The sequence below is a fragment of the Phragmites australis genome, chromosome 6, assembly GCF_958298935.1.
Source record: "Phragmites australis chromosome 6, lpPhrAust1.1, whole genome shotgun sequence".
NCBI lineage: Eukaryota > Viridiplantae > Streptophyta > Magnoliopsida > Poales > Poaceae > Phragmites > Phragmites australis.
Window position 1 is genome coordinate 42,951,679 of NC_084926.1, and position 15,341 is coordinate 42,967,019.

At 40.5% G+C, this 15,341-nt stretch overlaps 1 protein-coding gene across 1 annotated transcript; it reads left to right on the forward strand.

The window, feature by feature from the left end:
* The first annotated feature begins 140 nt into the window (after positions 1-140).
* On the forward strand, positions 141-2,697 carry LOC133922642 (protein IRREGULAR XYLEM 15-like). Its single transcript, XM_062368052.1, has 3 exons — positions 141-661; positions 738-2,118; positions 2,225-2,697. Exons 2-3 carry the CDS (start codon positions 1,397-1,399, stop codon positions 2,481-2,483), a joined length of 981 nt encoding a protein of 326 aa, XP_062224036.1. The 5' UTR covers positions 141-661; positions 738-1,396; the 3' UTR covers positions 2,484-2,697.
* The last annotated feature ends 12,644 nt before the right edge of the window (positions 2,698-15,341 follow it).

The following is a 15,341-nucleotide window of genomic DNA, read 5'->3' on the forward strand; positions in this document are numbered from 1 at the left end:
CTTTGTATTGTTTTGACCTTTTTGCTGATGGAAGGTGTTGAGATGTTTGGCATGGTCGTTAAATTCCAATAGTAAATTTCTTGTGGTTAACTTGGACAACGCAAAATTGGGTACCTATAAACAAATCTGCAAGGAGGTAGAGCTTTGCTATCCCTACCTGCTGCGATGAACAGTTTGTTTTGGTTTTATGTTTTACTTCCTCTTTACCAACTCCCTTTTGCTTGGAGGACCAACCCAAGCTTATATGAGTTTGTTACTGCTGTGAACAACCGTATTTTGCAGGTTAGAATTACTTCATGTGAATGCGAAATAGTTCAGAACTGCACAAAGTGTAGGCAGCGTGCGTTTCATGTCCGTTTTTGCCGAGGCTTCACTCGAAGGCAACAGAGAGGAATAGACTGACAGCCACTTCACGTCTGCAACTTTAGTTCATGTCACGCCTGTGGCTTAAATTCTAAGTGTTTGCTGATATAATCTTGCTATCAGTAAAGGGATTCCAGTCTTCTTTTCTTCAACATTTTTCTCACCAAACCTGATATATTCTATTGGCTGCTTCTGTTTCATGTCTGGTGATGGACAGAAGGCTGCTGATTGCCCTTCCAAAATGTGGAGCCATCTTCTGTTGCTTTTCAAGCAATTAATGGTGCCCTTCTATCATCAGGTAATGGCAATTTGGTACAGTGTGTTCCTTACCAAAAACCATGAGTCCTTACTAATCCTAGTAGTGTCATGACTAGGTAGCTATGAGACAATGCACAGTAAGTTCTTTCCCGCTCTTGGGCTGTTTGGAATGCAGGAATTTCACAGATAATTTGAAGAAATTTATAGGAAACAATTCAAATCAGGAATTGAGAAAAATTCTCGCATTCCAATCGGGCCTGTATGGCCACTGAACAATCTCTGGTTGAGTTCATTTTCTTGTTTTTTAACTGAATGACTGAGCTAAAATGAATATGTGTGTTGCTGTTAGAAGTTAAAACAAGATTTGGTACATTTTATCTTCAGAGAAAGACCTGGTGTCTAAATCAAAGGAGTGCCATCCAAACCTACCTAAATTTGAGCACCTCTGAAGCAAACCTGCAGGTTGCAACTCTCAAGCAATTTTTAACCTAGCTTGATTTCCTGCCAAACATGCCAACTACTAATCCAACACAGGCTTATTTTACTTTGCTTAATTAAGTTAGCTTAGCCTGTCAGTCAGTCTGTCTGTCTGTCCCAACCCCCATCCCATCCCAACCTCCATTCCTTCCTTCCTTGCCACACACACACACACACACCTGAACATGTCAGTGTGAGTGATCCTTCTATCTGCACCACCTCATCCTCTAAACCTTATTAGCCCCACAAGACAAGCACGCAGAAGCAGAGGAGGAGGAGGAAGGAGAAGGAGAAGGAGATGAAGCCAATGGCCGGGCCGAAGCTGCTCGTCGTCCACACGTCGTCGAACAAGGCGGTGAACGGCGTGGCGTTGACATCGCCGGCGTCGCCCATGCCGTTTCTTGGCTCGTCCCGGTGCCTGTGGCTGGTGGTTTTCCTGGCTTTGTTCACCTGCGTGTCCCTCCTCACCGTGTTCTCCACGGCGCGCGCCTCGGCCGGGGCAGCGTACCAGGCAACGCTGCTAACAGTCAGCGCCGTCGCTTCGGGTGGTGGAGGAGGAGGTGGCGCGGCAGAGGTTGGCCTGCCGGGGTACGTGTTCGACGCGCTGGTGCAGTACGCGGCGGCGGCGGGGAACTCGACGGCGAGCATGCCGGAGGCGGACGTGCGCGCGATCGCGTCGGTGCTCCGGCCGCGCGCGCCGTGCAACCTGCTTGTGTTCGGGCTGGGCGCGGAGACGCCGCTGTGGCGCGCGCTGAACCACGGCGGGCGCACGGTGTTCCTGGACGAGAACCCGTACTACGTGGCGCACCTGGAGGGCGCGCACCCGGGGCTGGAGGCCTACGACGTCGCCTACGCCACCGCCGTGCGCGAGCTGCCGGACCTCCTCGACGCCGCCCGCGCCGCCGAGTGCCGCCCCGTCCAGAACCTGCTCTTCTCCGAGTGCCGCCTCGCCATCAACGACCTGCCTAACCAGCTCTACGACGTCGCGTGGGACGTCATCCTCGTCGACGGTCCGCGCGGGTACGTACCGTTGCACGCATTGACTCATGCATGCTGCATCCATCGTACTTTTCATGGACCGATTAATGAAGCGAACCAAGCTGATAATGATTATTGTGATGTGAAGGTACACGGAGGGGTCGCCGGGGCGCATGGCGGCGATCTACTCGGCGGCGGTGATGGCGCGGACCAAGGGCACGGAGACGGAGGTGCTGGTGCACGACTACGAGCGGGAGGTGGAGAGCACGTGCGGGCGGGAGTTCCTGTGCGAGGAGAACCGGGTGACAGGGACCAGCACGCCGTCGCTCGGACACTTCCTCGTGCGCGGCGGCGCCGCCGCCAACCGTGAGGCGTTCTGCGGGCCGCCCGCCGGGAACGCTAACTAATAATCTAGTCATTTTTCCGTTTAGTTTCGTAGTCCTTTTTGTGATGATGGGAAAAGTGTTAATGCATGTGATGTTCTGTAAAATTGAATCCCGAGCAATCTTCCTCGTCCAAACAAAAGGTAAATATAATTTGAGAGAAGAAGAAATAAACGGGGATTTATATATCTTGCACGGAGTGAAAGAAATGGGAATGGAATTCACTCGCACAATTGAATCAATTCAGCACAAAATTGTCACGCTTGACATTACATCATATTGTCATGCCTTTTCTACTAATAGTACGGATCTCATGGATTTATTGTGCGTCATGAAACGCGAGAGGAGCTGGTGTCCGGATGGCGTCTGATTTGGTGCTGCGCTTAGGATGGCTCATGCTTGGACCTTGGACGGGAGGCTAGGCCAGATAGAATTGATATTCTGCAAACTGATCTTGCCGTGAGGGGGCCAGGGCATGTGGTACACAGTGGTCGTCTATAATATTCATTCATATCATTTCTAGATAATAATAAAAGTAACTCATATAATATACTACCTATAAAAGTTATGTGTAAAACTTACTTGCAATGCTATAGATGTCAGGAACTGTCTATACAATGATTTAGCCGGTAGTAATTTGTCTAATAGATATTTGTTAAATATTAGACGGTATTTTTCTCTCTTTCTTCTCTCCCCTTCACATCACTTAAAATCTCATGTGACATTTTTTATAGACAGATCATATCACACTATTGTACATGTCCTTAGGATAGCTCATGCTTGGACGGGATCGAGACCGGTTATTCTAGAAACTAATTGTGCAAGATGTGTTACAACACTACAGTATCTTGGCATTGACCATTCTCCGTATGCGACGATTGTCAAAGTTTCAAAAGAGCTCATGCCTGCATTGGGAGAAGTCAACATCCCCAAGGTAACAGAGATCAAAATAGGGTAGCTCATCAACTAGCCTAACATGCTCGGCGTGTCGAAAGCTAAGTGGCATGGTAGGCAGGTATCCCATACAGAGTCAACAAATGCGTTGGAGGTCCGAAATGCATCCCTCAACGGTTTCGTGGTTTTCACGAATATCAAAAAATGCAGTGGAAATTCGATAAGAATTCGGTTAAATTAGATCTAATCGAACATTTGATAACTGACTGATATCAACTAAAAGCCAATTGAATTCTACCAAAAACTAACCGTATTTCTCACATTATATTTGTGATTGAAAACTACTCGAATTCCATCAAAAACCGTTCGGTTTTATCGAATTTAAGTAAAGTTTATGAAAAAAATAGCTCAATCTTGTAAAATCGATAACTAATTCATCTGAGCTTCAAATCACGTGAAACAAATTTTGTTGGTTTCCTTGTAACATGGTCTACATGATAAAAGTATTTATACTCATGAAAAAGTTGTATATTTTCTATGAGAAAATATATTTTCTAAACCTAGTTAAGTTCATAGTTAATTATTTGCTAATCCAAAAATCATGAAACTAATTTTTTTACTCTTCTTATATGATCCTTTATATTTAAAAATATATGAAATTATGAAATAGTTATTGTAACGTGCATGATTGAGTAAATGTGTTACAACTAGATTAATTCATAACTAATCCATCACACCTCAAAATTAGTGAAACCACTTTTATTAGTTTACTTAAACAATGATTTGTGTAGGAAAAATAATGGTAGATATGAAAAAGTTAATTATGATGCTTTTTCTTAACATGTTCACTTTATGCTTGTGCACTTTGTAAAAATCATGGAAAAATTAATAAAACTCTAAATGAAGTGAAACTAATTTTATAGATCCTCTTAAGGTAAACCCTACACACACAAATATGTATTTTCATGTTAATATTTTCATTAACATGAGTTAATAAATGAACTACATGCTTTTTAAAGCATGCTTTTTCTTTTTTTTTTCCCAAACTTACTCTTTATGAAATATGATGCAAAAGACATTGTTTTTGAATTTTTTTTCCACGGAAGATATTAGAATTGTCTCTAATATTTTTATGATTTTTTTATTTTTTAATTCAAATTCGAAAAAAGGTTAAATTCATAATTTGGTGGAGGCCGAATTGACCGGTTTTCAACATATTTGTTAACCCTGATCCCATATTGCATTGATCATTGGTGCTCCAAGATTGTAACCCTACTCTTCTTTAATCAATGAAATCTCTCTTACCCGAAAAAATTGTGCGGATCTCATATAATTTTTTTTAAACATCTCATTGCAATTCAACACAATAGTAGTACATGCGGTCACTTACAAAAGAGTCGCTATTTTTGTGTCCTTGCCCAGGGAAGCTTAAAAAGGGTCGCTACCTATAGGAATTTCTAGGCCTACAAAGGGAGCGGGTCGAGGCGAACCGTTGCCTGACCCTGCGGCCCCTTCGTTTACAGGGTGGGTCAAGGGTCAACCCGCCCCTGTCGTTTGGTGCGAACCAACGAACCCAGGGTCGACCCTCTTGGAGGAAACTTGCATGTGGCTTGCTGCTCTGCGGAGCTAGAAACTTGAACACAGCTGCAAGTGCATGCGTGTGAGCACCCAAATACAGAACCAAATACCAATAATGCAATTGAATCATTGAATAAATGTGTAGGAACAATATCACGAGAAAAGAGAAAAAAATAAAGAACCAAATACCAAATACTGAATAAATACATATACCAAATACCAAATACCAGGGGCGGACCCACCATGATGCATGGGTATTCAGCTGAATACCCAACTTTTTTGAAAAAAAATGATTATATAGCAGCTATACTACGTATATATATCTCTAGTTAGGTCAACTTACTTGTTTGCTGCTTCAATCTATCAGACCACCCAGCAAATCGTGAGCCCAAGCTACTATCCATCCTCCACTCGTTGTTCAGTGAACCAACCCGATCTTACAGGTTCAACAAAAGTGAAGAAAACAGCAATAGAACGAACTCCAAATAGATGCAAACATGTGCAGACTATCACCGCACCTAAGACCATGAACCATGACACATAAGTTAAAACGTTATAACCAAAGTCTCATGCACCAGAACATTACAAGCTTGCTATTTTCGAAACACTCTGTAAACACAGAGGAAGCTCAGGTAAATTGCCACCAATTCTTCTAAGCTAAATATAAATATAAATAATGATAGGTATAATTTGGAGAGACCAATTCTTCCAAACTTCTGAAGGAGAGACTCCCGTGATTTGCTCTGGGTGAAATCTCAGAAAAAGACCACTTAAAAACCCTAAATATAAATAATGATAGGTGTAGCTGTAGGGGGGTCTTAAAAAAGGAACGGAGACTTTTTTGAGGGAGTTGATTCAAGATCAACAGATTGATTTTATTGGCTTGCAAGAAACCATGAGAAAAAGCTTTGGAGATAAAATTTTTTTTAGAAAGATTGATGCTAAAAAAATCCTATACTTGGCATTGGCCGCCCTCCTCTGGCAGGTCAGGTGGCATCTTATGTGCGATAAATCTAGATAGATTTGATGTTGACTTTTTCTCTTTTGGAAAATTTTATTGTCTTGCTAATGTGACTGATAAAAAAACCAAGATGAAATGGGCAATGGCCACTGTGTATGGCCCTGTGCAGGAGGAAGAAAAAGAACAGTTTCTGCTCAAACTGTCCATTTGTCCAACATCTGTCACAACAATAAACTTCCTCTGTTAATTAGAGGAGATTTTAAGATTCTTAGATTCAGTTTTTTAAAAAACAAAAAAATTCAAGTGAACATGAGTACTGATGTGTTCAATTCCATTATAAACTCGTATGAACTTAGAGAACCGTTCATGTCTGGGGGAAATACACATGGAGCAATAACAGAAGAAATCCAATCATTGAAAAACTAGATAGAGTCTTGATGACTAAAGATTGAGAACAAATGTTTCCCCTAACTTTCCTTACAAAGATCCCCAGAAATACGTCGGGTCACAATCCACTTGTGTTGAACACTGGTAATGAACCTAACAAAAGCCTAAAACCTTTTTGCTTTGAATTGTCTTGGCTCTCTCTTCCTAATTTCAGGCCTAAAATTGTTGAAATCTGGGGTAAATCAGTGAAGGCTAAATCTAGCTTGGATGTGTGGTCAATAAAAGAGAAAAGAGTTAAGAAATTCTTGAAAGGTTGGGGAAACAATATCAGAGGAGAGACCAGGAGAAAAAAAAAGAACTTAATGAAGAATTGCTTGGCCTTGAAATTAGTGAGGAGGAAGCGAAGTTCAAAAAACCGACGGTAACCGAGCAAAAATTGTGATAACTGACCATCTCGGTCCGGTTCGGTTTCAAAAACCGAACGGTAACCGAATTTGAATTCAAAAAATTCGAAAAAAATTAAAAAAAAATCCAATTTTTTTTGAAAAACACTAGACACAATTCCAAGACCTTCTGTGAAAACAATTTTAAAAAATAATATCGTTTGCATCATATTCTATAGGGAGGAAGTTTATAAAAAATGAAAAAATTGAAGCATGCGGCTCAGTTATTAACTCATGTTAAGGAAAAATTTAACATACAAACACATATTTTTCTTATGTAAAAAGGATATTTAAAATTGATTTCACTTTATTTAGAGTTTTATTAATTTCTCTATGATTTTTACAAAGTTCACAAGCATAAAGTGAATATGTTAAGAAACGGCATTGTAATTAACTTTTTCTTCTCTACTATTATTTTTCCTACGTAAATCATAGTGTAAATAAACTAATAAAAATGGTTTCACTAATTTTTGAGGTGTGATGGGTAAATTATGAATTAATCTAGTCGCAACACATTTACACAATCCTGCATGTTACAATAACTAATTCATGAGTTCATGTATTTTTAAAAGACATAGGATCATGTAATAAGACTAAAAAAATTAGTTTCATGATTTTTGGATTAGCAAAGAGTAAACTATGCATTTAACTTGGTTTAACAAATACATTTTCTCATAGAAAATTTTGAACTTTTTATGACTATAAATACTTTTATCATGTAGATCATGTTAAAAGGAAACCAAAAAAATTTGTTTCACTTGATTTGAAGCTCAGATGAATTAGTTATTGATTTTACAAGATTGAGATAATTTTTGGGTTTTTTTGCTGAACTTCACTGAAAATCGAGAAAACAGCTCGATAAATTGAGAAAACCGAGCGGTTACCGGCAATACGGAAAATTCGAGAAAACCGCTCGATAAATCGTAAAAACCACTCGGTAACCGGTCCAAACCGACCGGTTACCGAGCAGCTAAAATCGCGATTTTTTCCCCAAATTTCAAATTTTGCCAAATGAATTTTGTCCGATTTTTTTTGAATTTTCGACCGGTTACCGCGGTAACTGCGACTTTTCGGTTACCACCGGAGCTTGGTAACCGAGCTCCGATCGGTAAGCCGAACCCTGGGAGGAAGATACTCTGGATGATGCTCAACTTAGAAGAAAAAGTGAAATCCAAGTTGAGTTTATGCATATGTTGGAGGAAGAGGAAATATACTAGAAAAAAAATCCAATTTTTTCATAGAATTGCAAATGGTAGGAAAAGAACGAATACTATCTTCTGCCTCCAGCAGGATGATAGAATTATTGAAGGTGATGAAAATCTACTCCTCCATTCCACTGTGTATTACAAAGAACTTTTTGGCCCTGGAGAGGAACCCCTTTTTTATTTGGATGAGAACTGCTGGAAAGAGGAGGAAACAATAAATGATGATGAAAATGTTGCCCTAACTAGACCCTTCACTGTAGAAGAAGTGAAGTTTGTGTTCTCAATGGAGAAGAATACAGCTCCGGGGTCTGACCACTTACCTATTGAATTCTACCAAGAATGTTGGGATTTTATTGAGTTTGACTTCATGCAGATGTTTCATGACTTCTATGATGTGAGGAACCATCCAAATAATATTCTAATTAATCACCAGGAGGATCATTATTCATAATCACAACCTCGACGATTAACCAGAATATCATCCCGGTAGTCCCGGCACGTGTTTTGTGCCCAAGATCGGAACACATGCCCTTCCAACATGTACATCACAACAAAGCTTAAGAAAGAGCGAGTAATTAACATTATATTACAAGTTCTTAAGCATGCAACAAGTTATCATAATTTACAGTAAAAGAGAAATAGGGGAAGACTAAAACCTGCTCAACTCCTAACCAGCAAAAGAACTAAACAGCGGAAGACTAAAAGCAATACAACAAAAGGATATGGAGCCATATGCCCTTAGGCTCCATACCAGAACACTGAGTTCGGAGTAGAGTGTGCTACTCCTGCCCGCCACCCTGATCGGCAGGCACAAAGTAGCCAAACACCGCCCCTTCCTCAACGAAAAGAGTACCTGAAAGCGCAGGCATGAGTACGAAGGTACTCGCAAGACTTAAACTATATAGAGCACATATACATAGCTCGACTCCAAGGATTATGCATTGATTATTAGCAAGGATGAACCATAGGTTAAGTAAAACACATGCACTAAGCATCCTAGACATATGTGTGAGCGACTGAAACTTTACCAAGCATATGAAAACTAACCTGCATCTAACAACTGAAATATGTAACTGTAACAACATGTATATCAATAAGTAACAAGTGCCACATCACCATCTCCCACATACCAAACCACAAACCATACTTGAAACTCTACGATCGGGTGCAAATGAAACAATAGCATACTCATAACCGAGAGCGCGACAGTTCGAACTGTTTATACACCCTGCATGGGGATACTCTTGGACCTACACGACACGAGGACCATACGGCTTGTGCCACCCGCTAAAGTACACACAAGGGGGTACCCGTGACACCCTTTCCTAACCAGCCCCAACCGTGTGCGACATGTAACGCTCGGCGTGGCGGTACCAGAACTACTCCCGAAGCAAACTAGTACCGCTTACAAGCCTGCCCGCTCACACTGTCGTTGTTCAGGCCCCACAAAGCCACAGCTACGAAGGTATTTGGCTCGCTTTACCATTAGATCGGCATGTGGTGAGTAAGGTAAGTACTAAAGTCAACTACCCCGACGATCGGCCTTAAACGATGCAAGCAGTCTACGGTGTCCGATCTTCCTCTACCAGCCTACCCAGGGGAACTCCACATCCGGGCAGGACAAAACACCATTCTAGCACCGCCCACATATCGTCTCATACTCACCACTCATACAACCATCCCAACCTCAACAAGTGTGCATAGCCATAAGTAGGTCCTATGCTCGCGAACAACGGAACGCGCCGTCGTTCGACTTCTACCAAATGACCTAAGCATGGCTAAGCATATAAATCAAACTCGTGTCTACAAGGAATGTCAATACACAAGTATTCAAGGTAGAAAAATGCAATCGACATAGGTTCTACCCATTGGTACCCGACACTGACTCACTAAACATGCATATATACATAAGCATAATTTATCAATTTTAGACTTATCCAATTACACAAGAGGGATCAATATGCTTAGTTGTTTGCCTTGCTGTTCAGGTGTCTGCCCAAAATTTTCTTCGCTCTCCTGGAACACCGGCTCGATGTTTGCTAAAAAGAATAACACATGCAATACCATGAGTATGGATGAAATGCAACGATGCATACCACAGGACGCGCAAAACATGTTAAAAGTGCAAACATGCGAACTAGAACAAAATTGAGACTCAAACCAATTTGAAAAGTTACTGAAAGTGCGGAACCTCTGGAGAAATCTCCGGAACCTCCGGACATATGCGGACTATCCGCAAAATTATGCAGAACATCCGGACATTTGCGCAGCTTAGGAAAACTCCGGACTATCCGGAGAATTCTCCGGATACTCCAGACATGTGCGGACTTTTCGGACTTTGTCCGGACACTCCGGACATTGACAGGAAATGTGTTTTCGCTGATTCGTTGATCGATTCAACTTGAATACTAGACACACTTTACCTAAACATGGTCATACACTATATAAGGGGTTTAGATCCAATTAATTACGCAATGTTAAAGATTGAAACTATTTCAATGACTCATTAAACCTTAGCGCGTATTTCATTAACCAACAGAATTCATACACTCATCTCATGGCTCATAGTATTTTTAATGTGTAGAGCATGTTAATACAAGGCTAACAAAAGTGGTTTCATAATTTTAGGACATGGCAACAACTAACCGTGACCTAAACAAGCCGAAACACATTTAATTAACTCACTAATTCTCAAAAATATTTTCTGGAGTTCCAACATTTTTAACACGTAGTTCACACTCATACGAAGCTAACGCAACTGGTCTCACATCGTTTGGATTTCGGATGAATTAATTATGAATTTTACAAGCCTCAACGCGTGTGATGAATAGTAACTGCGGACCCTCCACACTTTTCTGCGGAACCTTCGCACTTTTGCGGACTATGCGTACTTTTCTGCGGAGGTTCCGGACTGTGAAACCTCTGGATAATTTTTTGGAGGTTCCGAACTTTTCAGAACTGCTCCTATTTGAGGGGAAACTTTGCCAAATTGATTTGCGATCTTTTCCACTCCAAAGGGGGATATGTTTGGGAGAGTTTAGAGAGTCTAAAACTCAACTAACCACCTAGTAACTCAATTTCTAAATCAAATCTCATCTAAATCCTCATTTTGGTCCAAAACCTCAAAAATTCATGAACTTTGCTAAAACTCGAAATCGACCAACCAAACCACGAATTTTTGCCATAGGGAGCCTAAGAGACTTACTCAAGATGCTTGTGGAGCTGGGTGACCGTTGAGGAGTGGAGGAAATGGAGGGAAATCAAAGAACTTCGGTGTTTCTTGTGCTTCAACCATGAACACCAAAAGACATCAAATCCGGTTATAATCTTTCGAGAAAACAAAAATGAATTGGATGGATGAGTAGCTTATGAGCTCTAGAATGCAATGGTACCCTATGCTTACCTCCAATCCTTCTCTAGAGCTCGGATTTTGGAAGAAATGGAGAGAGGGAGTGAGAGGGGAGTGAGAGCTCTTGCTCTCCTTGCTTAGGCCGGTTGGAGCACGGGAGTGAGGGTGGGAGCAGGTGGGAGAGAGAGAGAGAGAGGGTAGGTGAGAGCTGCCCACTAGAGTGGTTGGAGGGTGGGGCCACATGTGGGGCCCACAGGTAAGTGAAAAGGAGTCCGTTTTCGCTGCGAAATCAATTCTTTTCTCTTCCGTATTTTTTTCTCTCATCCAAATGATTTTATACGAATGCATTAATATTCCGATTTATAATTACGCAAAAATTAAACATAATGCTTCAAAAACATGATTATGATTAATCGCGTGATTAAGAATTTGGGTCGTGACATATGACCATGACCTAGACATCTGTAGACTTAATTATGGGATTATTACCCTCTTGCCCAATCTAAAAGAGGCCAACAAAATTCAACAGTATAGACATATCTGCCTCCTAAATGTAAGCTACAAGATATTTATCAAGGTGCTGACCTTGAGACTAAAAAAATACATGCATAGACTGATAGATCAGCATCAGAATGCCTTTATAAAAGATAGAAATATTATGGAAGGGATTATGTGCCTTTATGAAATACTGCATGATACCAAAATTAAAAAGAAAAATAGTTTGGTGTTGAAACTTGACTTTGAAAAGACATACGATAAGATCAATTGGGACTTCCTATTCAAATGCTTGGAACACATGAGGTTTAATGACAAATGGTGCATTTGGATGAGAGCTGTGGTGACACAGGGTACTCTCAGTATAAAAGCGAATGGAAAAATAGGGCCCTATTTTCAAAGCAAAAAAGGGATCAGGCAGAGGGATCCTTCGTTCCCCTTCCTTTTCAACATTGCAGCTGACACCCTTGCTAAAATAACTGTTGTGGCTAAACAGAATCATCTTATTAAAGGGTTGATACCTGACTATATTGAGAATGGGGTTGCTGTTCTTCAGTATGCAGATGATGTTATATTGCTCCTAAAAGACAATGAAGAAATGGCAATCAACCTAAAACTGCTCCTGTACAATTATGAGGCCATGTCTGGTCTACAATCAATTTTCAAAAATGCGAAGTCCTCATGATTGGTAAGGAGGATGAAAAGAAGCATTTTTTTTTTGCTGAAATGTTCAATTGTGTCATTGGGGAATGACCCATTAAATACCTTGGGGTTCTTGTATCCAGCAACAGACTCCTTATGACCTATTGGTTACCTTTGGAAGAAAAATTACTAAAGAGACTGTGTAGATGGCAAGGCAGTTCCCTTTCCCTTGAGGGTAGATCCACCCTGGTCAATTCTAGTTTGAGCAATGTGCCTATATATCACATGTCCATGTATCTCCTACCTAAAATCATTCATGAAAAACTAAACAAAACTAGGAAGAAATTCTTTTGGTAGGGAGGGAGAGTTAAAAAAAATATCATCTGGTCAAATGGCGAAAAATGTGTAGTCCCATGATGAAAGGGGGATTGGGTATTCAAGATCCCAGAAAATTAAATATTTGTTTATTGTGCAAATGGTGGCGGAAACTAGAAAATGAAAATGATATCTGGCAACAGATTGTAGAAAAAAAGTACATCAAAGACAAATGTGTTTCCTAGCTAAAACTTAACCCTAAACAGTCCTCTGTGTGGAACGATTTAGTTAGGGTTAACGATTTTTACCTTGCTAGAAAAATGAGAATTGGAAACAACATGAAAACTGACTTTTGGATAGATGCATGGTGCAATGAAGTCTCTTCCATTAACAAATTTATGGAGCTGTTTGAGATTTGTAATGACCAAAATATGACTGTTACTAATGCTGCCACTAAGCAATAGAATTTTTCTTATAAAATATGGTTTAATGAAGAGCTGCAATGTCAGCTAAGAAGATTGAGAGATGTCCTAATGACATGTGCTATGTCCCCTGAGAAGGACAAGCCCATTTGGTGCTGGGGGGACTCTAGGATGTTCTTTGTGAAATCAATGTACAATCATCTGTATAGAAACCAGACTGGTATCCAGTATAAGATAATACGGAAAGCCAAACTTCCTTTGAAAATCAAAATATTCAAGTGGCTGTTACTTCAAAACGCCATACTCACTAAAGATAATCTGATCAAAAGGAAATGGAAAAGGGATCCTAAATGTGTGTTCTGCTGTGAATTTGAAAACATCAACCACTTGTTTTTTCAGTGTATCATGGCTAAATATATCTGGAGTTTAGTTGGGTTGGTGATTGGGGCCAACTGCAGGCCAGTAAACATAAACCAATACTTTCTTTGGGTCAGACATTTTCTTCTTGGAGGAGAAAATTTTTATATGATGGGTTTAGCTGCTATGGCCTGGGCTATTTGGAGAATGAGGAATAGAGTAGTGTTTGAGAAAAAAAAACCCAACTAGATCTCCTACTGAGATTATGTGATGTGCCTGTGCTTTTCTTCGTTATTGGACAGGTCTCCAAGATGGTCAGCACAAGGACATGCTGTTGGGCGACGTGCAGATGCTACAGGCGATGGCACTCCTCTTTCACCCCAAGAAGCAGAATGAAGCTGAAAAAAATCGCAAGGATGCACGGCAAGGGAAGTATTCAAGCTGGTGCAATCGTTGAAATCAACTAGAAGGGCCGCGATGGTGGGCGGCTGATTGAAAGGGGACTTCTGTATCATCCGTTGATGGATTTCTATTGTTTTACTGCCTAGATTGGCACTCCTTTTGCTCCTAGCAATTTGTACTATGTTGACCATTGTCGCAGTTGTAATGGTGAACGCATATGTTGGTCTGTTTGGCATATTCTTTTTTGGGGCAGCTCTCTGAGCTGTGCTACTGATGCTGGATGTCATTTTTTGGTTGGTTTTAGATCAAGGGCTTGTAAATTTGTAGACTTGAATGGTGGGGTGGTTTGTAATTTCGTTGCGCCTAAGTAATTAAATTCGGGGATAACCCGTTTTGGGAAAAAAATTCTTCTAAGCTCAAGTAAATACAATCAGCACTTCTGGACCGTCTCAAGGCTTTTTTTATCCTCCAAATCAAAGCCTACAGCCAAGTAGATGACAAATAAAACTATAATGTTAATTCGTTATTTTAAGATCAACATGAGTGGTAATAGAGGAGGAAAAGACCGAAAGCTATAGCACACTGCTTGGTTAGAAGTTACAACAACATTGATTTGAACTATCAACTGATCAAATGCATACCATAGGTTTCTTCTTCTTATTCTTCTTTTTTTGGCATCTTCTCTTTCAATCAAACTTGGTAAAAGTCATACTTTAGAGGAAAATGGCACATACAGGATAAGAATCCAATCTAAAGATGCAGCAGAATGGTAATGCACCCAATATTCAGAATAAGGAGTCCTAAAAAATGTTCAGAATAAGTCGTCAGATCCAGTGGTCAATGGTACTAATTGCAAATGGAAAAAAACACATTTCAACCTAAAGCTTCAGCTCAATCGGCATATTACCATAGCAACCAACAAAGCACTCAAAGCACATACCTGATTGCATAGCTCACATACCAATATCATTGCAGACAACCTCATCATGGATTGATGCCATGCTAAATTCAGTAGAACCTACAGTTTAGATAATTATAGAAGATATGATAGTGTACATTAAGCATGAGTGACCAGCTACTATAGCTAGCACTTCTAAATGAAACTAGACAACAAAAATTACATTACCTGCTGCTCGGTACAAATCCTGCAAGCATATGAGCGCTTCAATAGTCTCGGGTGCCAAGCTACTACAAAAATCACCGATGATTCTTTCTCCTGTGCTGAAAGCTAACTCAGATGCTACAGAAGAACCTGGAATGGTTAGCACATCCCATGCTATACGAGCAAGGATCAGATACTTGGAAGAGTTACCAATCCACCATTTTAATATTTCAAACTCCTTAAACCGTGGAATTAGGTTCTCATCCAAATATCTATCGAGCTCCGTAGACACTTGAGCTTGAAGATCAATGGTAAGTTGTTGATCCCATG